This window comes from Perca flavescens, chromosome 19 (assembly GCF_004354835.1).
Source record: "Perca flavescens isolate YP-PL-M2 chromosome 19, PFLA_1.0, whole genome shotgun sequence".
In the NCBI taxonomy this organism is placed as follows: domain Eukaryota; kingdom Metazoa; phylum Chordata; class Actinopteri; order Perciformes; family Percidae; genus Perca; species Perca flavescens.
Window position 1 is genome coordinate 27,445,801 of NC_041349.1, and position 27,859 is coordinate 27,473,659.

Consider the following 27,859-nt stretch of genomic DNA (forward strand, 5'->3'; position numbering starts at 1 on the left):
GTCGCCCCATTGCCTTCTCCTTCCATTGTGACGGGGCCTAGAATGGGAAATCATTTTTCCATTTATTTTTTAATCATTTTCTCAATTTCCCCGTCCATATCGTCCATGCTGAAAGTAATTTAATCTGCGGGCCACTTCAAAAGACACTTTTTTTGCGCATGCTCACGCTTCGCAAAATGACACACATTGCAAGTCTGTAGACTTGGACGCACATGCACACACACTTCTCCCCTTTCCTTAGGGGCACGGTGTCATTTTGTCGTTAAGCGCCTTTCTCATTCCAACTAAATGTTGTTATTTGCTGTAGGTATGTGTTATCCCCGGAAGGCAATCTGTTGCGTGTTGAGGAAACATGAGCAGAAAAGAGAACTAGAGTCAAAACTAAGCTATTTATGGTTGCATATGTGGAAATCATCGTCTCAGAAATTTTATTTCACCTCATCTTTGGCCAAAATGGCATTTGCTTGTCACCCAAAAAAAGGGTAAGAATAAAAGCTAAATAAAAAAAAAAAAATGCTAAATAAAATAATCCTTTGAACTTTGCTTCAAGCCTTCCAGACTGTGTTTTCTTAATAAAGCCATATTTGGCACCAGCTTTGCAGTGCACACAGGCTTAACAGTTTCCCTGCATTCAGAGCACAGCAGCAAATCCCATCCAAAAGTATATGTTGTCTCTCCCCAGCAATCACAGCGGAAAGCTGTCTGTCTGTCCGCCACCAAAAACTGCTTGCAATTGGACGGACTCTGAAGATTTTTGTTTACCCTATTTATACTGGTGGTAACGGTATAGAGAAGACGATACCCGACAATGAGCAGTGCCCCTGTGATTTTCTAAATGTATACTATGTAGCAGACCTCCTGAGGATAAATCATTTCTGCTGACAAATAATAAAGGAGAGGTGGTGGATTGTAGGCACTGGCCCATAAATATTTAAGTACTGGGGGATTATTACGGAGTTGGGTTTTATAGGAAGCCTGGACTCTGATTGGAGTATCTTGGAGGGATTGTGAATGTGTTTCTGTGCGCACATTTGTGCTGCCCTCGGTGTCCAGCTTCATAACTTATTTGTGTTGATCATTTTGTTTATTCTTTTTATGTTCTCCTCAGACATCTTACGACTGCACATCAAGACCTCGCTGTCTGTGTGATGTGTTTATGTGAGCTCCAGCATAGCCTTTTTTGTTGTTAATGGGATTTCTTTTCTCTTCTTCACAACTTTGACCCCAAAGAGCATCATAACTGGACTGGTATAAGACAGAATGATTCTTTTAATTATAATTTAAATAAACATATTCGTATTGTGACTGAAACAATAATAATTCACCACCCTGGGGTGATGTAACAGACAGCAAGTAACTTCTTAACATTATGTTGTAGGCTAAATTCTCAATTTAGTGAGCATCAGACTGGCAAAGTGAGAAAGAGAGAGCTTAAAGGGTATATGAGAGGTCATTTTCTATGAGATTTAGAGGAATCCCAGCACCTCTTTTCTCATTCAGCCCACTGACCCCCAGCCTCTCCCCAGTGGTGCAGACCAGCTCCTGCCTTCCTGTTGGCATCTATTGGTTGGTGGATGAGGAAAAATGACTGTGACATTACCTATCGATTCCACATTAACGCATCAGGCTCCAACGCTGCCTCAGACACATTGATTTCTATTTTGGTTGTCTCTGGAGAACACACAAAAGTGAGACCTGCTCGGCTATGAAAAATGGATGGGGGTGTCCTTTTTTTTAAATGGCTACCAGCCTACAACTTGGTGTTTTCCCAGAGCCAAAGGCATGCCGCATTGCTTAACGTTATGTAAGCATGCAAGTGGAGAGTCATTATTTTCTTTCTCCCTTTCCGTTTCAGGTCTAATTCCTCCTTGGCACTGACCAACATGCACAGTTGCACATTGTTACACCAGGAATCATTGGTTGAAATGGATTTGGAACATGCTGTTATTCCTGGCTAAGATGTCAGCAACCTGCATCACAAAAAAACGTTTCTCACCATGAGTGTAAACCGGACTAGGCTCAGGAATACACAAAGATATCAGCCACATTTTGAATAACACTAAATAGTGTGCCATCGTTCAGCTGAGAAAAGCTTTTTGCATATGTTGACATAATTAGCCAACACTGAACAAATGAGGTGTGTAGCTGCTGCAGTAGTATCATGGTCTTTGTTCAGCATCTGGCTGTTGGTGTACCGGCAGGCCTGCATGCAGGATAATAGGGCTGATGGCAGGTGGCAATTTGTGTTGGGCATCTAAAAAGCCTTTCTCTCTGACGGTTGGTGGAAGTAACAGTCATGCCAGGGTGGACACATGAGAATAAGCCAGGCAGCGGTGCCGAGCTCTGCCAGCCAGTTAGTTGGTCAGCTCATTGGTTGGTTGATGTGCTGGTGATTTGGCGGAGTCTAAACACCACAGGGCAAAGTCAAGACTGCTAATTAAATTTTCTACGATTCCTTCATTTATCAGCTTTCAAATGTTTTCGGGTAAAGTCTGTGGGACGCCGGCGTTCAGGGTGAGGGTTGAGGACTCACGGTTGTCCAACCTAACATACCGGGGTCTGATGGTTAGGAAGTCCAGTATGCAGTTTCAGAAAGAGATGTTGATGCCAAGGTTACCGAGTATGGTAAATAGTTTGGAGGAGATGATGGTGTTGAATGCTGAGCAGAAGTCGATGAACATCACTCTCACGTAGGTATTGCTGTTGTCCAGGCGGGAGAGGGCAGAGTGTCGCGCTGTAGAGATGGTGTCCAATGCGGGTGGTAGGCCGTTTTTTTTTTTTAGATGAGCCAGAGCCAGCCTCTCTAAGCACTTTGTGATGGTGGGGGTTAGGGCAACACGGCAAACGTTGTTTAGTCCGCCTGCAGTGGAGTGTTTTGGCACTGACACGATTGAGGTGGTTTTTAAAAGCACGTGGATACAGCTGCTTGGGCCAGTGACAGGTTCAAAAGGTGAGTCAGGACCTCAGTCAGCTGCCCAGGACGGGCCCCGAGCACGCGCCCAGGGATGCCATCAGAGCAAGCAGCCTTGCGTGCATTAATCCTGCTCAGTGCAACACACACATCTGCGGGGGAGAGTGTGAGGGGCTTGTGGTGTGCTTGGAGCAGGTGGCTGGGTAGGTTTGTAGTCCGTGATGGCCTGGATGCCTTGCCACAACGTGTCGGGGGTCGGAGTTGTTGGTGTTAAAGTGCTCCTTAATCTGTAGTTTGGGGGCTGTGCTTGGCCCACTCGATGCTCTGAAAGCATTGCCTTTCAGCTGTAGGTGGACCTTTCTGCTCATCTGTGCCTTCTGATTTAGCTGTTTAGCTGTTAGCTGTGTAAATTAGCATACTGTAGCACGTGTTCTCTGTTTTATATCCAAATACTACCCCCTTAGACTTAGCAACACTAACTAGTTACCATGCTTTAGCAGCAACTTTTTACAGATTTTTTTCATTTTACATGAATATTTATACAAACAGTTTTACCACTTATCTTTCTGTAAACCCCATAATTCTGGCAAAGTGGCAGAAATGCACCTGGTGTGTACGAGCTGATGACTGCATGCATATGATTTTGTTTTGTATGCAGCCACAAATTCCCATAATTCCCATAACACATGTCATAACTGCGCTGTGACAGATTAAGTGAATGCCTCCCATCATATCTGATATACTGTATATAATATGTGTTGATAGATATGTAAGTACTCTTCTTATTTGTATTAGACACACAAATATACAATACACACACATGCACATGCATTGGAGAGATGTCAGAGCGAGGGGGCTGTCCATGGACAGGCGCCCCGAGCAGTTGGTTTGGTGCCTCTCGGGCAGTGCCCAGGTGGTAAACTGGCACCTCCCCTACCAGTCAGTCAACACTCTGTAATTGGTCCGGCAAGACAGGTCCCCACAGACTGAGCTACTGCCCCCTAATGATGATGAGGATGATGATGATGATTATAACCGTGTTCAGATTCTCCAACCGGTTTGCATTAATGTGTGCTTATCCGGGTGTGACTATGTGCAATTAGAATTGGCTGAGTTGTCGTGAAATATGTGTGCCACGGCTAACAGTGCCAGCGCACTGAAGAACAAAAGACACGACACAGACACTGTAGAGCTTTCATGAGAAACATGGTGGGGAAGTGTTCATACCTGAGAATATTTGCTTGTACATCTCTCCCACATGCACAACTCTCCCATCCTCCCATCTTATCACCATCCACTTTTCTGTCCAATATCCCCTCTGCCACCCTCCCAAATGTTAGCCCCAACTCTGACTCTTCTCTGTTCTCCTTATTTCCTTTGAAATGCCCGCACCTCTGAATTAATTTACTGCTGTATATCTGGAGAACGTATTGCTTTAGGGCTTTCAAGCTCAACTGATGAATTTGTGGACAGGATGCTCATGGAAAAGTATGGTAATGTAAACAGATAGAAGGTGCAAAGAAACTGGGAGGGCGGTGGAGAAATAGAAGAAAATAAATACAAGACTGCTGGAGAGATGGAAGTATTCATGTGTGTGTGTTTTTTATGACATAGAGAAAGGAAGGTGTGGGATGAGAGAAAGTGTCACGAGGGAAAATGCTTGGGATATTTGGCAAGAAAGGGAGAGATATTGAGATTTTGATGATGACGACGATGATGCATCAACAGCACAGTTGATAAAGAGAGAAATGGATGGTGGGGGAAGGAAGAGAGAAAATGTCCACACAATTACTGTGGCTTCAAGATAGAGGCTCATCAAATGGCACTTGGCGCAGCAGGCCTCTGCTCCATGCAGCTGTTGGCTGAGGAAGAGAATGGGCTTTGACAGCAGGGAGAAAAGATGGCAGGGTGAGGGCTGCAGAGGAGAGGTTGCAGGGATGCATGGGGGGGGGGGGGATTGGAAACACGGTGCGTCTTGTGTACGGGGCAGGGAAGGGTGAAGATGGCTTGGTGGGGAATGGGACACAAACTCAGAGGTGTCAATCCTTGTGCAAATGGAGAGAGGGAGGAGGAAAGGATGCAGGGATATCATCGAGAGGGAGTGGGGAGTAAGGGATGTCATGCCACAGGTCATGATTTCTCTTTTTAATGGGCTACTACAGTATATATAGTAGCAGCGTTTACACCCATACTGTATGTATCTCTCATTAATCCATCCAAATAACATGATTAGAGGCAAAAAGTTGCACCTGTATTTGTATTTACACAGGGTTTACGTGGGTGTCTGTTGATGTGGAAACTGTAAAATAAAACGGCACGGAAATGTAGCATGTCATGTGTAAAAACTGCAAGTAAAATTCCCTACTGTTGATGTTTAATTGCTATGGTGCACCACTTTATGTTTCCTGGGCAGCATTGGAGTGTGTTGGGGTGTGTGCTGGATACAGTGTTGGCACAGCAGAAACTCTGCGAGTGTGAACGTGTGTGTTTATCTGCGCGACTGAGTCAATCGCGAGAGCGGAGTTTAATAGAATGAAGAGAAAGCTTAGGCAATCAAAGCAGGGAGAGAGTCTTTGCTGGCACTCGGCAGCAACAAGATGGCCAGTCAATGCCAATTTCAATAACTCTTTAATTATTGGTGTCAGGGCTCCTTTGGATCATTTTGTGCTGTGTGAGCATGCAAGACAGAGAAGGAGGAGAGGCAGCGAGATATGGATTCTCAGTACTGAAACATTAATGAAATATGAATGACGGGGGATACAGGAGGTGAAGGGAGGGGATAACTGGGATTGAAACGTCTCTTCTGTAATAATGATGCTGAGAGATTTGGTTTTAGGGGGAACCTTGAATGGGCGTGAGGGAGAAGAGATGTTTGGTTTACATCTTTCTCACTTATGCACGTACTTCTCTCTCTGCATCTCAACTAGACACAGCAACTCAAGCTTTTATTCCAAAGAAAAATCTCCCTCTCTCTCCCTGTTCAAATTGCCCTCCTCTTCTGTCAGTCTCTCTTACACCCCTAGCTTATTTTGGGGATTACCTCACATTACGCCTCTTGTCCTTCCTCCCTGTTCCTCTGCTGTGTTTGGATCACACTCCTTTAGCGGTGTATAAAATTAGGATTTTTGACACTGTACTTTCTGTCCACATTTGACATTTTGTGCAACCCCATAAGCTTAGTGTAAGACCGTTTACTTCATGTGGCGAGGTCTGCTATTAAAGGCTGTCTTCATGCCTCTCCGTCCACAATTACCAATAATTTCAAAATAACCTGCTCCCATCCTGGTGTCCCCTTTCTTTTTCCTTCTTATCGCCTCCTGCCACAAAGAACACAAAACCAAGCTCAGTGGGGATTACCCCCCCATGTTAGCATAGCGTGGAGCAGCAGATGCTAGTTTCCCTGAGTAGGAGGTGTCTAACTAACGCTGCCAGCCTCGTCTTTGTTGTCGGTTTGCAGTAACACTTGTTGGCTTTTCAAGGGCTGTTCAGTTGCATTTTTTGGTGATTAACATGAAAGTTATACTAATTTCAGCTGGGTTTTCTTTCTCTAGTAACAACCAAAAGTATAACACGCATAAATCTCACAAAGAGTATAGGCTATGTATTAACAATGACTGCTAATGTGGATCTGAATAAAATACCAAAAAATAAACAAGTGCATACTTTGGGCGTAGGAGTATGATGGTGGTAGTTTTCTTAATTGTACCACACACTTTAAGATTCCGTATTTTTAAAGAAAAAAAAAAATTAGCACCGGCCTACAACTGAAACACATGAAAATCAAATTATAGCAAAATATAACCCAAACTACCCAGAGCATTTTTTTCTCCTATCCTGCAATGTTTGTGTGGAGGAGCCAGACCTTACATCGCAGCGCTGTGGAGTAAGGTCTGGCAATGTGTGACTATCTCTGGCCAAAAAGCCAGGAAATCCCTTTTAAACCCTGTTAGTGTGACCACTGTTAGTGTGTCTGTACAATTTTCCTTTTAAAAATGCACTTTATTAACTTTAAAAACACTATAAAATATAACGGTACTTTGAAAGAAGTGGTAACTGTGAGTGCACGTTTATTCGTTCCCATAAATATCACATGAACTTGTACATATTGCACAGCAATGTGACTGTCACTGTTTCTCCACCGTTAACAATGGCTGGAGTTGTCACAATACACCCTGCGGTGTCAAACGTACCTTATCTCTTTAGTTCCTCATTCAAGGTTAGCTAGCTGAGCCTCGGGGAACACTTCAGATGTCTGCAGCTTAAAGAGTTGTGACATTGACATAGGAGTCACAGCGGACTCGCGTCTCCTACATTGACAAGGTTGTGATGAGGCAGCCATCATATTAAGGGAAGAGGCAGAACGTGCAGTGTCGTTTTCGATGCAAAGCGCACTTGGGCGAGAAGAGGTCTTCTGGTTGCGGAGTTTACACTTAAAAAGAAACCCAACAATCTCTCTAAATACCCACAGGCCTCTGGAAAACCCATACACACTGCAGTGCACACAAGAAAACACCCACGCACACTCACTCAGCAACTGCCCACGCTACTGCACAGAGGAAGTGCCTGTGTGTGTGTTTCACTGAAGCAGCAATAGCATTCTAAGCCTACAGATAGCCAGGCAGAGACATGGCATAAGTGGGACAGATAGGGTCTGATGTCTAATTAACTTACTGCCTTCGGAGTGTGTGTATGTGTGTCTCCTTAAATCCAAGGCAAGCGATGATTACTTGGTAGAAGGAAGCGAGTGGGAGAGAGAACAGGGGTGCAGTGGTGCAGAGGAGGGTGTTGCATGGCAAGTGCCACTGTAGTTAGTATGAAAGCAGCTGGATGTGTACTTTAAATGTAGATCAGCTGCCACACACAGAATTCCTCCCTAAGAAGGCTGTCAAATAAAAAATGAAAATACAATTGGATGTGATCTTTTCACTGGCTGTGGTGATCATGCTTTCTGTCTTAGCCGTCAAAAAAGTATCACTACATAACTAAAGATCATATCAGAAAGCCCGCTGATGCACCTGTGTGAGGAGAAAAAAGCCTGAGCTGTTTCACACAGATTTACAGTGAGTGATGGAGAGGGTCCTGCCCCTCCACAGGCTCAATTCTCTTCAGCAGTTGCCAACATGGAAGCCAGAGCCAAACATTTCTGGGTAGAACACCGCATTGCGAATGTTGCGTACAATGCAAACACCTGATGGGTATTTGCTCGCATTGCAGGTTCAGCCTTTTTCTGAACTGAAATTCCCTGTGATGCCACATGTGCAGTTTTTTTGCTCACAGACTTGTTTTATAGCAAAAAGCAAAGAAAAGTGAGTGTTGACGGCTACTTTTACTGCAAAATATCTCTCTCTGATTGAAAAACAAACTCAATAAGACACAGAAGTCAAACAGGGAGACATGGAGAGGCAGGGGCAGAGGCAGGCAGTGAATTAGACTATTTAATTAGACCAGACATGGAGTGCTGTCTGCGTGTCTCACACAGGCTAGGCCTAAAGGGGGAAGTATGAAGGGAAAGTCACTCTCAAGCTCCACTAATATAATGGGGCCCCGGTGGGACCAAACAGGGGGTCGATGCTTTTTTTTTTTTATTTCCTTTTCGTGCGTGCGAGTGTGTGTTCATCTCAACAAATATCTCTCTGTGTTCAAACTGTTCAAAGGTTGGCTCCAACAGCTGAAGTCATCACTGTAGACATTGAGGTTAATATGTGACTTCTTTTTTTTGCCTTTATCATCCTCAGCCGCAGCACAGCCGCACACAAATAGAGCCTCTTGCTAAGCCTGGTGTCATATCAGTCTTGTGTGGCTAAGCAGGCTGTTCACTGAGTTGTGAAATTGAAATGCAGCCTTGGTTATTAGACAAACAGCCCATCACCCGTACTGCTAGTTCACTGTCAATAGCCACTGTAGTGTCAACTAACAACACAACTCATTTGTTGATTAAGAAGAGCTGCGCGCGTGTGTTGTGTATGCTTATGTGCGCTCATGCAAGTTTATGAGTGTGTGTGTGTGTGTGTCAGTAGGATTGCACTTAGCTGCCATCACCGAGGCTACACAAGTGTGAAATATTAATCCTAAGCACCAGTACAAATGAAAACATGACCTTTGGTTAAATATCCCATTTTAATCCATTAACCTTGTGACAGAGACATACACATATTAATTTACAGTATAGTGTGTGTACACAGCCTACAAGGTTTCACCTACATGCAAATATCAGTGGTATACTCCAGTTAAAAGTAAACCAAAACTTTTTTTTTTAATTTATTTAGGAAAAACTTGATTTTCCAGCAATTTCTCATTCCATGCCCAATCAAGCTCTACATACTGCAAAACACTTAAATGATGGTAAATGATCACTGTACTTTTCAGTTTCAGTTTTAACAGTTCAGAACTTATTCATTTGATTCCCTTAGTTTAGTCCTGTACAGGAAGTAACCCCTATAGTGTACAGACAAAGACACAGTTGTTGTAAAGATGACAAGTAAAGAAATCACTGGGTTTGAGATTTCCATAGATTATCGTGTCCTTGTTTGAACATGGTTATTTTGATGGGAAGCCAGTCAGCTAGCAGGGCAGCATGAGGTCATCTACCTTAAATGACGTCAGGGACCAGCCGGGGGCAGGCTATTAATCGTGAGGATCGGGAGAAGTCCCAGTGGGCTGGTAACATTTCAGAATGATTTCTGTGGTCTATAACTAACGATATTGAGCCTTGCTGAAGAGCTGTGCGCTTGTATCACCATAGTCTCGCATTGCCAGACCTTTCTCCACAGCGCTGCGTAGGAAGGTCTGGCTGGTCCACACAGCATTCCAGGATGGGAGAAAAACATGCTCTGGTTTATTGGCATTTCTTTAAACCAATCACAATCGTCTTTGGTGGGTTAAGATTACGGAGCAACGGTGCCGCTGCAAAATAGCCTCGGGAAGGAACTTGTTTTGGTGGAACACGTGTACGTTCAAAAGTTGTTTTAGCCGTGCAACAGAAAACTCAGATTGGACAGATAGTCTAGCTAGCTGTCTGGATTTACCCTGCAGAGATCTGAGGAGCAGTTAACCCTAGTCCTCAGAAATCCACCGGAGGTTAGAACGCCAACACAAAGAAAGAGGAAGGTGAGGGACATCCGACCGAAAACGAGGGACATCCGGCAGAACTTACTGCGGCACCGGAACAATCCCGTAAATTAAACGTTGTTAATATTGACTTATCAAGCTTACAGTAGGGGTGCAAGTGCGCAGCCTTTCTCAGAGTGGCACACTTACAATGACTTGCCATCTTGAGAGTGGGTGTCCTGGTCAGATTAGTCAGATGCAGATAAGAAGATATTGCTTTAAAACCACTGGGAAAGGATGCAGTTCTGAATAACAAGTGTACACGTTTGTCATAATTCTTAATTCTGTCGCTTAATATAACACTGGTTTACAAAGCATGCATTTGTAAGGAAGAATCCCCTGTATGGTCAGTGGAGGGAGATTAAACTGCTGCACAGGTGTCTCCACAAGACACACACACACACACTCAATAATTCAGAAGCAACAGCTGTCAAACCGACAACAGATGTGCATTATGTCTCTGAGCGGATGAGTAATTGATGCATTGCAAACTGTTAGTTTTACCATTTTTCAGTTTGAAAGTGTCGATCAATGCGTTACAGTTGGTTTTGTATTGGAGTCGGTATTAGTTTGGAGCTGTGTCAGAAACAAGCTCTTGTTGTGCCATAGTTTCCAAAAGCATCCTAGCCTTTGACACATGGTCTCATCACTCTTCTCCACCCCTCAGAACAGCCATCCCTGAGCAGAGAGGGTTGCCACTGGCACTACTTAGTAATATTAGTCACGCTATTGTCCTACTGCACAGGTTACCTTCAACTTCCTACTTCCAGCTGACAAGACCTCTTGCATGAGAAGCTAAACCTTTTTAGAACAACAAAGCAAGTTAATTTGCCTTTGACTAATTACTGCTACATACTGTATTCCCATTTTCCTCCCACCACTTGTCTTTGTCTTCAGAGATTCAACATGTAGTATGACCTGCAAGTCTGTAAAATAAAATACACAGATGTGTACTTCCATCTTTAAGCTATAAAGCAATTTCTGTTTGTGTGTGGACGTTTAAAACAACTGGCACACTGTAGATGTGAGTCATGTTTACAAAGGTTTTTGCTCCTTTTATACTGGAGCTGGCCTGTAAAATCATACTGGGAAGACTTACCTACCTCCAAAATGGCTACAATTGAAAACATTGGCATGGGCATGTCAGCTGTAGTTGCTGAAGGAGACAAAAGTTCTTCCTATTCACTTTTGCTCCTTAAACTTTGTATTTTGGGGAGTTGAACCAGCAGTATTGATCCTGATATTGGTAGCCTTTGTTTTAAAAGAAGCCTTTGCTTGTATTAATTTTGGAAACTGATACTTAGAATTACACCTCACACAGCACTTTATTTTTTCTTTCTATTTGCTGTAAATTTGACATGACCTTTTAAGATGTTGATTTTCACCAACCATGTTATCTAAACCACTAACATTTTTCAGACAGAAGAAAAAATCCTATATATAATCTAATACTGGGAATCAGTTATCTCAACAGCTCAGTGTTTCTTTCTCACTGCATGCCATATGGGCTGATTCATGTTGCTACATTCATCAATGACAATCCTCCAGAGGGAAAGGTTAGCATTTAGCTAAAAGGCTACCTTACATCAGCGGATTAAATCCCATATAAGCTCTTGTGTTCTGTTTGTTGTCTAGTCGGTGAACCCTGCGAGTTCTTTATTTTCAGTTTCAAATATCAGTGGAAAAATTGATCAGGTATGAAAGTTTTGAAAGATTTTCTACAAGTTTGGCTTAGCGGTCTACATGCATTTCTATATTTCATTTTCACCTACACTCACAGACTTTTATTTTATATTTATATAATTCTTGGCTTCATTGGGATTCCATTGTAGTCACAGAGAGGTACAAGCTGTTGGGGGAAAAAACAAGTCTGCTGTCTCGAGGCTTTCCAGATGCCCGCTGTATTTGTTAGAATGCCGTTTTGACAAGTCGCCCTTATTTGTTTAGTAGTTTTAAAAGTTGGCAGATACACAATGCCAAATCCTTTCCTCGCCTCATACCAAACTCTCTGCTTGTCTGCAAACAGCCGTGTTTTACATTTCCTCTGTGGGCAGTTACACAGTTTTTCGATATCGGGTTCAAGAAGTCAAACGTCTTCAGCAACAAGTTTCGCTCATTAAAACCTCTTCCTCTGCTGACTGACAGCCTTATTAATGGTTCAACATACTGGATTAGTTGTTGCCTTTCTCAACATTGACATTTACTGTAATTTGACCTAAACATGGGTTGTTGCTTCTGTGTGTGTGTGTGTGTGTGTGTGTGTGTGTGTGTGTGTGTGTGTGTGTGTGTGTGTGTGTTGCCAGTCTAAGCCTTTGTACCTTCTTCATTGTTACCATTGTGTTACTAGAGTTTTTATTCACAATTTTCTGTATACCTGCAGTCTTTGTTACTGCTCGGGCAATGCCAACAGTTTTTTGGTTGTTGTTTTTTTTACATTCAAAGCTTCTATTAAGGTTTTCAAATTAATAATAATTATAAAATAATATTTTTTGATGTCATCACCCTTAAAATAAATAAAATATCCTTGAATAGAATCCTCAGTTTGAGTAAAGCGATTAATCAGATTAAATGAGTTGGTCTTTTTTTTGTAAGATCAACTTTCTTTAACGAATATACCTCGTCGGTTTTGCCAATATAAACACGTGTAGGCAGCAGGCTAATCCAGTAATGTCCTAAAATAGTCATGAAATAACAATTGCAGCCTTAGGCTTATAGCAACATTATGCTACAACAGAAACAACGCTCTGGAGTTATTGGAACTGTTTAAAACTCCAGTGAACAGCTTCGCCATTAAACTCTTGTCTTTGTAGTGTCAGAATTTCAAAGGCATCACTGGAGGGGAGTTAAAAGAGGACAACTGTCTTGTGTGGATGCTGTCTCATAGAATCAATAACGAGGCATTCCATTGAAGAAACCACCTGTTTGTCTAGGACGATGTTTTTCTTGTTTCCAAAGAAGAGACACACTCGCACACACACAGCTACACTACTCTACGGCCGGTGATGACATTAACATATGAAGTAAAGCATTTTACAATGGAAAGTTTGTCAGGCAATTTGCCAAGGATTCTCATACAATTAAAAGAAGCCACATAAGACGACATCAGGCACCCTTCCAAACAAACACCTTGTTGTTTTTCATTTTCTCTCCACTGTTTGCACAGTAATCTGTAATAACTTGTGCAAGAGTGTGCATTTCATTAAATTTAATGTATCTTTCTCTTTAAGCAGTTCACATTAGAATACAACTATAATCCGTTTTTTTAATGAGCCTCTTTCTGTACGTGGTTCCCATGGGTCCTTGAAAAGGTTTGCGGATTTGATTTGGCCTTGAACGATTTTGAAAACGTACATAAATAGTAATTGGAAGTGCTTGAATTTAGATTTTTAATATTATTGTGCAAGAATAGAAATGGAGGTTCTTCTTTTACTTAAAATGAGTAAATAAGCCACCTTACCTCTCTGTTGCTTTGGCTCAAATGACATTGTTAGAGAAGATGAGAGACCACATAGTCTGCCATCACTGAAACAAAGCACAATTGATTTCTCACGCTTTTAAGCCTCTCTCTTTTCATTTATCGTCTGTAAGCTTCTGTAAAGCCTGCTAGTTGTCATCATAAAAAATTCCTTAGTGTTATGACAGTAACAAACCTTGATCTGGGTCTCAAACTATTCCATGGTGGGTCCTTGAATTTGAAGAAATTGGGCCTGGAAAGTCCTTGAAAGGTCCTTGAATTTTACGTTTAAGAAGGTCTGTATGTTATATTTCAGACCATATGCCTCTGTGATTGCTACGTTTGGAAGTGTCTTTCTGCAAATACCCAAATGGTTTTGTGTCTTCTCTGAGATATTTTCACCACAGTTCAATATGGAGTTAATGAGCCAATGCTCACTGGAGCCACAGGAAAAGGAAAATCCATACCTCTGTATTTCACGTGGCCTCCTCCATGTTACTGATGTAAAATATGCCGACATTAGCCTGATCGTTGTAGCAGAGAAAGGCCAGCCATCTATGTGAAATAGGAAGTGTACAGTTAAGTTATCTTGGAAATAAGTTGTAGTTCTTGTTTAGAACATTGGACCTGTGGTAAATAATAACCTTGACTTGCGATTGCAAACAGCTAACAAACAACTGCAACTCTAAAAATGTTTTTTTCCCCATAAATGACTATAGATGAAGCCTTAAATCACCTTTCATAGGTCGTATTAGTAGTACCATGCATAGTATCAAGTTTTAAGTTTTCTCATTTCTCATTAAAAAAACATGAGTACTATGCAATTAACCTAAATGCTGACGTGCTGTCCTTCTAATCCCAATTTTGTTATGATTAACAATTTTTATTTTAACACAACACACAAAACATACAGACAAATATCAAGAACAATTGGCAGAGTAAACACAATATTCAAAACCATACAACAAAATGATGTCAACAAGCACAAATCAAATGAACTTATGTATAAATGACAACATTATAATCCCAATTTTGAGGTGACAAGGTTTCTGAGAAATAAGTCTAATATTACTAATAATGGCACTCTAATTTGATAAAATGTACAAGGTGTGTGTGTAAGTGCAATTTAATGATGGGTGTGGGGGGTCTTGCATTGCTAAAGTGAAAGGGCATGTTCTGTTTCTCTTATGTACTTTGCTTGTCTTGCAATCAGCTCCCTGTTGGTGAAGGAGCCCACCATTCAGGAGCACACGAGCCTATCGTTAGTGTCAGTTTACTTGACATTTTCTTTGTGTCCCCGTTGAGCCCGGAGACTGAATAGCCCTCCGCTGTGATAATAGTCACCTGCTAGACACCCACAGTAGGCCCAAAAAGAAATGACATGAAAAATGAACGAGGAGAAATGACAAGAAAGAGTGCAAATCAGAAAGGTGGATTGGAGTCACGAGGCTGCTCCTATGGTATACAAAATAGATTGCTGCCTAGGTGACAGACCATTAAAGATAACGGTTTCTTCCCCATTAGTCTTACCACCTCAAATTATCCTAAGAACAAGAGTGTGAAAAACAGAGGACAGGCAAAGCTATCTCATTAAAATGCTAGATTTAAACGTGACAGTGAGCAGAAGAACAGATTTTGTATGCAAATCACGCTTGATTGACCAGCTCTATGGAACAATTTAACTTTTTTTTTTTTTTTTTCATTGCCACCTGCACACCCCTTCAGCGACCTTCACATACTGTCAATCAGTGCATCGGCATAGGTGATTGAATTAAAACGAACCATGCTCTCGTCAAATGTGACCTGCAGCTACATTTAAAGGTGTAGGAGAAAAAAGAATCTAATCAAGGGTCTTTATGCCAAGGGCTCTTAAAACGTATGTCACCCGCCTGCGCACCTAGTCATGGCATAGAATAGTTTACGGACACCTTGTAGACATAAATTTGACTAATAAAGTCAAGTAGGCAATTAGAATGGCAGATGCAAATTGTACTGTCAAATTCTACACTGCAATATCAAAAAGATGAAACAATGTGAAAGTAACTGATATAATCAATAAGCTTAGTTGAGGCAATGCATTTTTTTTTTATGTAATTTGTTTCAGATGGGCTAATCTTGAGCTAAATGTGGACATATATTCTCTTTAACTTTTCTAGAAGAGTTCCAATTACAATACACCTCAAGTGATGACAAATACTGTCTGAATCCTGCAGCTCTTTATCCACCTGTATCATGTCCAGGAAATGTGAAGCTCACCCAGACTCTGTGAGGCACGAGGCAAAAGAAGCCAGTGTTGTGGCAGGGTTAGCTCTGTTGGTAGAGCAGGCGCACATATATAGAGGCGTATGCCTCGACGCAGAAGGTCCAGGGTTCGAGTCCGACCTGGACGATTTTCCTGCATGTCTTCACCCTCTCTCTCCCCTTTCACATCTAGCTGTCCTTTCCATTAAAGGCTGTAATGCCCAAAACAATCTAAAAGAAAAGGCAGTGGAGATCCCTTAGAACAAAAAGAAACACTGTGAATGACATGATAGCACATTCACTATGGCTGAAAAGGCACCTACTTTACTTTCCAGCAAATGAGCTGCAGACAGACAGCAAATTAAAGCTCCTTCATTACAGGATTGCAAGCAGTCCATGGATCGATACATACAGTAATCACCAGCTGTGCAGATAAAGGAGAGTGGAGAGGATTGACGGTGGGAACAATGCTCCTCTGTTGGAGCTTTGTCTCAATGGCTCTGTAAGAGACTGCAGGCAGAGATCCACAAATGACCAATGCAGCTAACTAGGTAGTGTCCCAGACGAGGTCAGGGCTGGACATGGGGAAACAAATAGAGACAGGAGTCATAGACAGTTTCTTATACAGTTATACATTCAAATAACTTCTACTTACTAGGGGTGTCACAATTATGATTGCAAATCGAAAATTGATCAGAAGCAGGATTGACGATCCCCCCAGTATTTTTTTCCCCCTCTCCACCCTTTGCCTACTTGCACATGTCCAAAGGAAGAAAATAAAAGGTGGTATCATGCAGCTAAAGACATAGGGCTGTTAGCTTAGCAGTGGCCTGCAGCTTGACCTTTTTCTAGATAACACGGCCACTGGCGGATTCAGAGATGACGGAGAAACAACAGAACTGGAAAATCCTCCTGCTTCCCTTAAGTCACCGTGTGGCAACCTTTTGCCTTCCCCCGTGAGTGAATTATGGAAACAAAGGTAAAGCATATGGGCTCTGACGGGACTCCATAGCGCATTCATGTGCACCTCATTTAACCAATGGTGCATTCAATTGTACTTTTTTAATTTTGAGACAATCAAACTGCAAATAGCCTTCTGCCATATAGTGGCCCTAATTGTGGCGTTGCTGTCACTGCTGAATTTTCAAATCGAATCGTGGATTTGGAGAGTCGTGACACCCCCTACTACGTATACACGTACCTAATTATATAATAGTATACATCATTTTATGAATAAACATACACTGTTTAACTCCTACTAGACTAGATCAATTCAAACCCAGTCTAATTTCAATGATATAAACTCTGTATATATTTCTTTAAACAAGAGCGTGCATACCTTTCTGTTGACTTACAGTCTGTTGCTATTTTTGAGATGACCCAGCCCAGTAAACAGCAGGTTTTGAGAGACTGGTCATTGCCAAGGTAGTACATCATTGGCTTTTGTCTGAGCTTAGACTACCACGCATGTTTTTGTTAAGCGAGGCTGGCAGGTCAGATTTATGTGCGAGGGAGACAAGGAAGGTAAAATCTATAAGGAGTGAAACCTAAAGCTGGAAGGGGGCACGCGGATCTGAGTAATCGATCAATCATCCCAACACAGCGGTTTTTCTGCACCCCACCACCCTGGGACACTGGACACTGTTGCCCCACTTTTCAAAAATATGCATTGCCTTGTCCTCTGTAATTTGCTTTCCTTTTCTTTCTTTTGTTCTTTCATTTTTTTCAGTTTTTTATTGCAGTACTCCATTGTTATGCTATAGTTTGCAGCATGCAAACCAGCTGTGGATATAAGAGGGATATGTTCTGTGTGTGCCAAAGCTCTTCATCATTGACTAGGAGTTGAGTCGGTGTATTCATGTGTCTGTTTATTGTGTCATGGCGGTGGTGTTTACACATTACACATTTTCTGCAGCAGTTCACAGGCCTTTGCATGTTCCTCAGAGCTAGCACAGGACACTAGCCGGTGTCTGTGTGGACTCAGCAGGCCTGTTTGATTCATGAAGCAGAATCAAAGCTTTCATATACCCCATACATATCCCACCAATCTCTCTCATCTCACTGTTGAATCGTTTCTCTATAGCTGTCTGATTCTCTCTCTGCGGGGTGGGTGGTTGGTGCTTGTCGGAAGCTAATAGAGGTTGTGTGTGTGTGTGTGTGTGTGTGTGTGTGTGTGTGTGTGTGTGAGAACAGTAACGAGTGGATTTGCCAGCATGTCGTCATCTAGATTTTGTATGTTTTCACCTACAGTACACACATTCCATTCTCTCATTTCTAATTCCCCTAAAACTACATAATTACTCCCAATATGTAATTTAATCTGCGAAAAAGCACTATGTTAAGGTTCATTATGCGTTGACTAATGCACCACACAAGTTTGGATGGAGCAGCTATTCATGCAGCTCATCTTATTATACCTGCTCTCTCTCTCTCTCTCTCTCTCTCTCTCTCTCTCTCTCTCTCTCCCTCTCTCTCTCTTTCTCTCTCGCTTAGTCTGAGCTAAATCCAATTTTATAACACATGCTGCACTGCGCTTTTATTACTGTAATATCTAGCAAAGAACCGCCTAAAATGGCACTTTCGGGGCAGCATTGACGCACACAGATTGTATTTGTGTACTCATGACATTTCATCACCATTTATGAAGCTGTGTTTCTCCAGAGTGGAAACACTTGTTATTGATATCAATAGATCCAAATTCATGGCATTGCTGTTGCAGACAAGCTAGCTCACTTATTTACACATCTCACACTCAATGCTCATTCTTGACTTGTGGCTCTCAAGTGAAGCTATAGTAGGACTATGAGTACAGTACATGTGTGTTGGGTGAATGGCATAGATTGACCTCGAACTGGAGCTCCGTCTCTCCTTCCCCTCTGCCTCCAGAACAATGAACGCCATGGGCTTGCAGAGTGCAAGATGCTTGACACGATGACTGCAGCAAAGTGTTTAGCTTTGCTGAGGGGCAGTGGTGGTTGAGGTTATTGAATCCATTTTTTGTAACGTATAAAGTCAGAGGCGGGGGGGGGTGGGGGGAGGACGAACAGGTAGGATGCAGGAGGAGAAGCTGAATCTCTTCTGAATCTGGAGGATGAAAATCCAGATCCCTTCCGAAAGTCTGAGAAGTCCCAAGATGGTTAGGAAAATGTTGGGTAAGGAAAAGTTATAATTTAAAGGCTTCAACAGAGTCAGACTGTCTGATGCCAGCGGGAAGGTCAGGCAAAACAGTTGAAATATTGTTGTTGTTTCAGCAAATCATGAAGGCGCGTGCTCATTCACTTTTTTTTTTATTATTCAGACATACAAAACAAATTGCGCAACGTGTGACAGGTAACAGTGGATGGTGCACAGAACAGATAAACACAAATTGAACAAGAACAAAAACCCTCTCCCACCCCCCACTCTCTGCGGTCTCAAGGAAAACAAAACAAACATAAAATCAGAAATCACACCTTGCCTAGTCATTCTCCTATACTTCTTGTGGTGCTGAGGTTATTAGGGCTGATATTTGTGCTGCACAGGTTGATAGTCGATGATTTGGCTTTGTTAATCCTTGCTGTAGAGAGCTCAAGCATAACTATGTCCAGGAAGTACGCCAACCACTGTTTTATACAAGCAAGCGAGGGTGGAGCCAGCGTTGAGCTACAGTATCATTTTCTTGGTTGCAGTTGAGCCGGCTAGCCAAATATTCCTCTGCCTCCCAACAGGTGTAATTTAGAGTCGGCATTAAGTAACAAACCATTTACAATTTTGTAGGTCATCAGAAGCACATTTAATGGATAGGGAGCCATGTCAGATAAGACTTTGAAGTGCCTGGAAAAAAAAAAAAAAAAGGTGGTGGGATTTTGTACTGATTCCTGAGTTGAGATGTTATCTTTTTCTTCCAGAGAAATCTGGTGTCAGCTAGAGAGCAGCATTTTAAAAGCTAGTAGGGGTTTGGGGTTTATGTTTAGATATTTCAGAAAGAGCTGTGCTTACACTACCACCATATGGGTGCTTAAACCTTCATCCAGGGCTTCATTTGAGGGGACACACTTACACAGCACGGCGCTGCACTTCTAGTCACACAAGCGCTAGTGCTGGTTGAGATTGTTGTTATAGCCTCATTTCAGTCAAGGGAAATATCAAAAAGACAACAAAGTTTGCTTAACTTTTTCAAATACGCTGGCCAGTCGGATCCCAAACAAGCAAAAACCGTTTCTGCCGATCAAGAATGTGGAGACCACGGTGGGTTTCTTGGTTAATTTAATAGTCCGATGGATAATTGCTGCTTGTGAAAACGATTGTTGCAGTGTATTTATTTTATTTTTTTTTTACATTTAGCACCAATGCAGTGCGCCCTGATGTAGCCTACACACAGCGTTGTTTAGGTTTTTTTAGTCAGAGAAGCTACGTAGGCAGTGTAATTTTTTGTTCCGTTACCTCCAACCCCCGTTTTGAGTCGCCGGATCCACCCCCCTCTGCGCTCCGGGAGCTCCCACTTTACAAATTAAGCACTGCCTTCATCTATCCCAGCCAGCAGACGCTCCAACAATACTAGTTGTATCAGCAGAGTCATTCACTCAGTGTTTACCTTTTTTGTTTTTGCACATTTTGAAGCCACTGAACTTGTGAATCCGGCGCGTAGGAGAAGCCGCCTGAAGTGCGAGCGACATGAAAGGCTGGTGGATATACGTGGGCAGATGTAATGAAACTCTTCATTAAGTCTTCTTAGTCAAGAAGCAATTGTTGGTTAGCATGCTTTGCCTAGTGAGTGTAATGTTTCAAATACCCAGTACTAAAGGTCTATCCACCAAACGCAACAAAACCAAATACCGGAGGAACTCAACATTTAATTAATAATAAAGATGCTGTTACGGTTGGCTACATTTCAAATGAGTCATTTCTGTGATGTAGTCAGGGCTTTATGTGAGGTTAATTGAGACCTTGACAGCACTTTAAGTCTCTGCTGTGTGCTTGTGTGTCTTGTCTTACCTCCGGCTACAGTGTCGGCTCTTGGGCTTTATGGAAGGAGATTTGATCTGAGAGAAAAGATATACAGTCTGTGTGTGTGTGTGTGTGTGTGTGTGCATGTGCATTGTGCGTGCATGTTTGTGCATGTGTGTGTGTGCGTGCAATCACAAGCGTGCTACCATGGGAGCGAGAGGAGGAGATAGAGATGTACACTAGCTATAAGAGGAGAAACAAAATGTATAGCGACAAGCATATATTCAACGGAGCTGAAGTGTTCTCAGAGAAGGATAGAAAAGAGTCGTTCCTTATATTAGTTGATGTGTCTTGAAAGCCGAGGCTGAAGTGATCCTCTTCCTGGAGCACACAGGAGATGCAGGGAATTACTAACTTGTAATATGAAATCGATCTGCGTCAATTTTGGAATAACCCAACGATGTATTACTATTCTTTTTCTGTACCCCTGACTCTAATGATATGACTCTGTTCATTTATCGAGGGAGCATTGTTTTGTTGGAATCGTGACCAGACTGACAGGTGCAACAGTGAACCCCTCCTCCTCCTCCTCCTCTCCTGTCACTCCCTGACTCTCTCTCCAGCTTTATCTCCTCCTCTCAGTCTTCTATTCATTAAACAGACGTAAACAAAAGAAAGTTTTTGGTTTGCAGCTTGTGTGTCTCTCTATTGCATTGCTCCATCTCACTGAGCTCATGGAAGCAATCAGAAGCTGTTTGTTGCTTACCGTTAAACAGCCCATACTTTGGGAGGGGGTCCAACTTAATACATAATTGAAAATGGTTGCTGTGGTCCATTTGCTACGCTTTTGTTCTTCCTACATCAGCAACGCAGGCACCGCCAGGAGGCTGCTCTTGGGGGATTTGCTTTTTTCCCCTCCGTGTCATTCCCCCCCCCCGCTTCATCTCTTCCTCCTTTGATGCCTTTTTTTATGACAGTTCACGCTTCAGTTGAGATTGCTCTAGATTTCAGCCAAAATGCTCTTTTAAGTAGCTGTCTTTGTCTGAATGTCATTCGTCCCACACTCGTTTTTTCCCCCCTGACACATACAATGCTGTCTTTTATATGAGTGCATGCACCCATATTACGTGGCTGTGTTTGTCTCAGAGTGAGCTCTGTTAATGTTCCAGACATACAGCAGTTAGAACTCTTAACACTTAACTCACTTAACACAGCACTCTTTCTGTCTCTCACTATAGCTTTTTTTTTCATGACCTTCATGCAGCAGTTATTCTTTGAAGGTCCAATATTATGCTCATTTTCAGGTTCATATTTGTATTTATTATTTATTTATAACATATTTACTTGATTTAATGTTTAAAAAACGCATTATTTTTTCATACTGTCTGTCTGAATATACCTGTGTTCACCCTCTGTCTAAAACACTCAGTTTTAGTGCCTGTCTCTTTAGGCCAATCTGCTCTGATTGGTCAGTGTTTCTGGGTCTTCCAATCCGCACTCTCTGAGGAATCTCTGCACTGCCATTGCAGCCGGGGAATGACTGTAACGCCACTCTTTCTATGTGTTTGTGTGTGTGTGTGTGTGTGTGTGTGTGTGTGTGTGTGTGTGTGTGTGTGTGTGTGTATGTATGTATGTACAGTATATATATATAACTTCAGGTTCAACTAACTTCAGGTTCAACCCAGGGTTTTCTTTATCAAGGTGGATCACTTGATACCGGGTTCAATCGCCGTGGTAACTTATGCTGGACGCCTAACCTGGTCAAGGATGTTGGAGATCAGAGATCAACCGGTGTAAAAGCACCGCCTACTGACCAATCAGTAGGCCTACTTGATTGATAACGGCGTCACCGTTCTTATAGAAGATCAGGCAGAGAGAGAGAGAGAGACGGGGAAGAGTGCGCTCATAAAAGTTAAAACATTTAGAGACCGACAACGCCGTAAATGGGTATATTTATGAAATATATAGATTTGAATGGGAGGGATTACATATTGGCTATTTCTCTGCTTCTTGAGCCAATGCGCACAGCGGTTTGAATTATGTTTTTTATATTTTTTATTTGCTCTCACGATCGCTTCCACTGGCAGGATTGCAACTGAAATAATAGGCTAATTAAGGCAGTTTATGGAAAGGACAAGTGTAATTATGGTCAGATCTTGGTCCTGACTGATGGGGAAGTGATATTGATAAGCGTTGATTTACGCATCAGCGTCGCCTATTTTTTGTTGCCAGCTGACGAGACTGCACAACTACGTTTGATTGATGAAACAGAGTCACGTACGTGGTAGAGCCTTTGGCGGAAGTCTCTCTCTCTCTCTCTCTCTGTCAAAATAAAACATTAAAATGAGGCGAATGCGGGGGAAAACAAACAATGACGCGTAGAATACCAAAGAGGTAAAAAGAAAAGTAACGAGCTCATTGTAGCCTAATGTAGCGGAGTAAAAGTACAGTTTCTTCTTCACAAATCTACTCAAGTAAAAGTAAAAAGTATAGAGATTTAAAACTACTCCTAGAAGTATAATTTTTTCAAAAACTTACTCAAGTAAATGTAACGGAGTAAATGTTACTCGTTACTACCCACCTCTGATTTCAACCATATACACTGTATATAGTGAAATGAAACGTTTCACCGTGGCATTACACATTTAAAATATATAAAAACAACATTTTATAAAAACAACATTATATAAAAACGACATAACGAGACAGGCTACATTTAGTGGAGACACATTATAGACTATACATAGTAGAATGGTCGGCATTTAACAGTCACAAACTCCACCAGCGGTGAGCAGTAGTTGGATACAAGCACTGCATTTCTGCACCAGTCAGTGTTAACATATATATTCACAGGCCACCTCCATGAGTCTCACCCGACTTACCCGAAGGCTAGCAGGCCTGGTAGCTGGATAGCAGAGTCCGGTACACTGTTGTTCAGCCATGTTTCCACAAACAAAAACACAGAAGTCTCTGACCTCGCGTTGGGAGTTTTGTTGAAGTTGGATGTAGTCCAGTCTGTGGTCAAATGAGCGGACATTTGCAAGCAGGATGGATGGGACAGGTGGCCGGCTAGCGTTAGCTTTATAATTAGCTCGAACTCCTGCCCTCGTTCCACGTTTCCGCTTTCTCGCACACCGCTTTCAATGTCCCCTTCCCCGGCTAGCGGTCTACTAGCAGGCGAAGCTTGCGTAGTGTGTGGAGTATTCCGTCTGTAATAAAGTTTCCTGCATATTCTCTGATCTGTACCAATGTATCCCGGTGGTACACTATGTCTGTCTTTGCCAGACAAACATTTTACATTCTACTGCAGCAGCTGCTCCGTCCGCCTCTTGTTCCTTCATCATCAGCAACTGTTCCTCGCTGTATTACGGCTTGTCCCCTCCAGACACACAAAACGGACCTCTCTGGTCTCAGGGGGACATGAGGGAGGGAAGCATGGTCATTTGAAAATACTACCGGGTTTCTACGGATACAAAGCTCAGTGCTAATCGGTGAAGTATCCCTTTAACTAGTGTAATCAACTTTGCCCCATGTAGGCTATGACACGTAGAACTGTCCGTGGTCCTATCTCAACACGTAGTGCACAGCTATGACATGGACACACTATTATCCATCTCCACTCTTCTCTCCTCTCACCTGAGATTGCTTCTGTGGCAAATCCGCTCGCTCATGAAATTTGGCTTTCAATCTGTCCGCCGACGGACCACCCCTGTGGCCAGCCCCAGCTTCCCTCCCCCAGGGAAATGCACCGAGGTCTTGAAGCGATCCTGCTGTAATGGAACTTCAGGATAAACTAGATTTGATGTTCCACCCATCCAGGGGCCTCTTGGCGGTTTGAGTTTGCCCCCTCTCTATCCTGTGTCAGCCGTAAACCTCATTACCTGAGGCTGATTGTTCAATCTGCCCTTCCCCCTACCCCCGGGGGGAAACAGAGGTGAGGAGGGGCAAATGAACTCAGGAAGTGGAGTGTCACTTCAGATCACAGTTCATGTTGGGAAACTAGTTGATTTGTTTAACCGCTGAGTGGGAGAGTTACTGGAGAAGAAGCTGCTGATTTGTGTCACATATTTTGGATTATGGTATTCAGCCATTTTTTATTGTTATATCTAAATTGAGATAAAACTCCATTGATCCTGCCCGGAAATAAGTAGGAACAGTAATATGACTGGGGGAGCAGAGCAGGATATGTTCCAAAGAATCAGCATAAAACACTACAACGACTAAATAAAATAGACTGTATGTGAAATGGATTCATGGGAAATGATACGGTGAACAAGATAAAAGCTAATCTCTCGCTCACTGCCTTCACTGTCCACACTTTGACTCGTGTGATTGAGGTGTCACTGTTGTACATTTTGTTGCAGCGATCCTCGCTGTTCTGACAGCTGCAGGTGTTGGTTCAGTTCCTGACAGATGCACACTGCACCTCCCCTGCTGCTGTGAGGCTAGTCTCTGACATGTGTCCATTATCCAAACTGGCTGTTTTGACTGGTAGTTGTGTGAACGAAGCTCACTGCAGTGGGAGGAGGTCTTGTGCTGCTGACGGAGTGACAGACATAGCAAATATAGCAAAGTTGTCAACACCTTTTGTACCCTCTCTGTTTGGGCATTCATGCTCCTCCTGTTATTCTCTCTGCTGTTTCCTCTCATACCGCTGTTAAACTATCACCGTAGATTGAAGGTGTTTCATGTGTTGCGTCAATAATGTGTTGATAATTTATTTTTAAACTAAAACAAATGCTCTTTTGGCCCCGTGACGTTTCCACGATGAAAACATGTCTTGCGAGCATGAGAGCCACTGCAACACTGGAATCAATAACCACAGCTAATCGGTTTTATCTCAAAAGATTTTTCCCATGGTATTTTTGCAAAAAAAGATGTAATGAACTGTGTTCTTAGTGCTGGTTAAGAGAAACCTGTGAGCAATAGCAGTGTTTAGTTTTGAGTTAATCTGCTCAAAAACAATCATTTATGGCTTTTAATAGCTAGAATCTAGCTTTAAAGTTCCCCTCCATGCATACTTTAGGACAAACAATTTGTGCAGTCCTGCATTCGTGAATTCTCTCTTTAACTTACCTTTCTCTCTCCCTTCTTTTTTTTTTTTCCCCCCTCCAGGTAAGGAAGAGTCGGTAGCCACCTTCAAGGGCAACGAGTTCTTCTGCTACGACCTGTCGCTGACGCCCATCCAGAGCAGCACCGACGAGATCACGCTTTCCTTCCGCACGCTGCAACGCAACGGCCTCATGCTGCACACCGGCAAGTCGGCAGACTACGTGAACCTTTCCTTGAAGAGCGGCGCGGTTTGGCTGGTCATCAACCTGGGCTCGGGGGCGTTTGAGGCCCTGGTGGAGCCCGTCAACGGCAAGTTCAACGACAACGCCTGGCATGACGTGCGCGTCACCCGCAACCTGCGCCAGGTAAACACTGCCCGTGTAATCCAGGGCCACCGCAGCCGGAGTGGTGCCTCTGTCTGCCACCCACCCTATCTCTGCTGCTTTATTTGACTCTCCATCTTTACGTCTTTTCTCTCTGCACACGGAGCGAACGGGGAGGGTTCGTCCTAACTTCCTTGTCTCCTCTCCTGTTTCTTGCTACCCACCTTAACAAAAGTTTCTCCTTTTTCTAGGTTGACGTTGAACAGAAGGCTGTCACTTTACATTTTTTTGTCCTCATATTTATCTCTAAAATGACCAAAGATCCATCTCACCATCATATTCAAAGGCCACTCAAAGGCAAAATGTGAAAATACAACACAGTCCCAGTGAAAATTAGACTTGAATCCCTTATCATAGTGAAATATAAGTAAATATACATCGTAATGTGATCAAAGACAACTATGCACATTTAAGGTGTTACCACGTACATGGTTTTGTTGTTATTAACGAGCAAGTGAAGAAAGTGCTCTGCCCAGTATGTATGCACATAATGTACTCGGCTACACAAATGGAATGCACCCTAATTTATCAAAGGTGACAATGCTCTTAAACCCTTTCTGAACAAATTACCCAACATATCGTTACAAACCTTTAATCGTAGCTAATGGAAAACAAAATAGCCCCAGCAACCTGAATGTCTCTGTGTGAATCAGCTAGTCCATTGTTTCAATCTACTTGTTTTTTTTTTTTTCCATACACACACATGCACAGCAAAGCCCTAAGTGCATGTACACACAGGACACCCTCGGAATACTTGACTATCTGGATGCACCAGGCCATCAATTGGCAGTTGCAGTTGCCAGCAGTGGGATACAATCAATTTCACTTGGGTAATTGTAATGAATGGCTTGTCAGACCTAATAATGGGCATTGTATGCCCCGGGCCAAATGCAAAAGAAACTTGATGTGAATGCATTAACACAAAGATGGTGCATCACCTTCTTTGTGTGTGCCTGCAAAAACATCCCCTGAAAGGGTCAGTAGTATCAAACTGTTGCACTATGAGACACTGAAAAAGGAAAACCTGGGAGCAAAACGATTCCTAATGTGAACTAAGTGCTGTTAAATTACAGAGAGAAATATCCATGCCAACCAAACCAGCAATTTCTGTCATATTGCAATAATACTATTATATATTTCAGTGGCGTAACTTAGACATGGAAATAGTCCAAGACTTGTGGTGCTGGTGTTTTAATTAGCACATGCTGTACTTGCTGTAGGATAAGGGCAAATGATCACGCACTCACTGACGTACACAGGTTCTCAGATGCGGCATCTCAGACACACACACACACACACACACACACACACATACGCCCACACACATACATAGTGGGGATCAAATATGTTATGCTGTAGAGCTATGTGTGATCAGCAGAGTGAGACTAGCTTAATGAGTTTGGGAAGCCAACACGGTTTTTAAAGATTTAGAGCATGAGCCAACCCACCTACCATTAACTGCACCATAATGACCATTAGGCAAGTAAGACACACATGCACGCACACGCATACTAACCTTAGACACTAGTTTCTGCCTGTCTGCCTGTCCGTCTACCCATCTATGTATTTACAACAAAATGTCTCTCAATTGTTTATCAATTTGGAGCAATGATTGAACTACTTTTACTAAATGATACATATGCAGTATGATTAAATATAGTTTTGCACACTATAAAGTGGCTTGTTGAAGTATATAACTTAACTAGAATTTAAACTTTAAAACAAGTAGGGAGAAGTCTGAAGTAATCTAACCCTCCATTCCAACTTAAATCACTTGATTCAGAA

General features: G+C 42.5%; 1 protein-coding gene across 2 annotated transcripts in view; it reads left to right on the plus strand.

Annotated features, from left to right (window-relative positions):
• Window positions 1-27,859, plus strand: part of nrxn2b (neurexin 2b) — a 760,536-nt gene that overhangs the window by 300,295 nt on the left and 432,382 nt on the right. For both annotated transcript variants that reach the window (XM_028564156.1, XM_028564158.1), the window contains exon 6: window positions 25,755-26,056. In XM_028564156.1, the coding sequence (XP_028419957.1) occupies window positions 25,755-26,056 (302 nt within the window). The remainder of the gene's footprint in view (window positions 1-25,754; window positions 26,057-27,859) is intronic.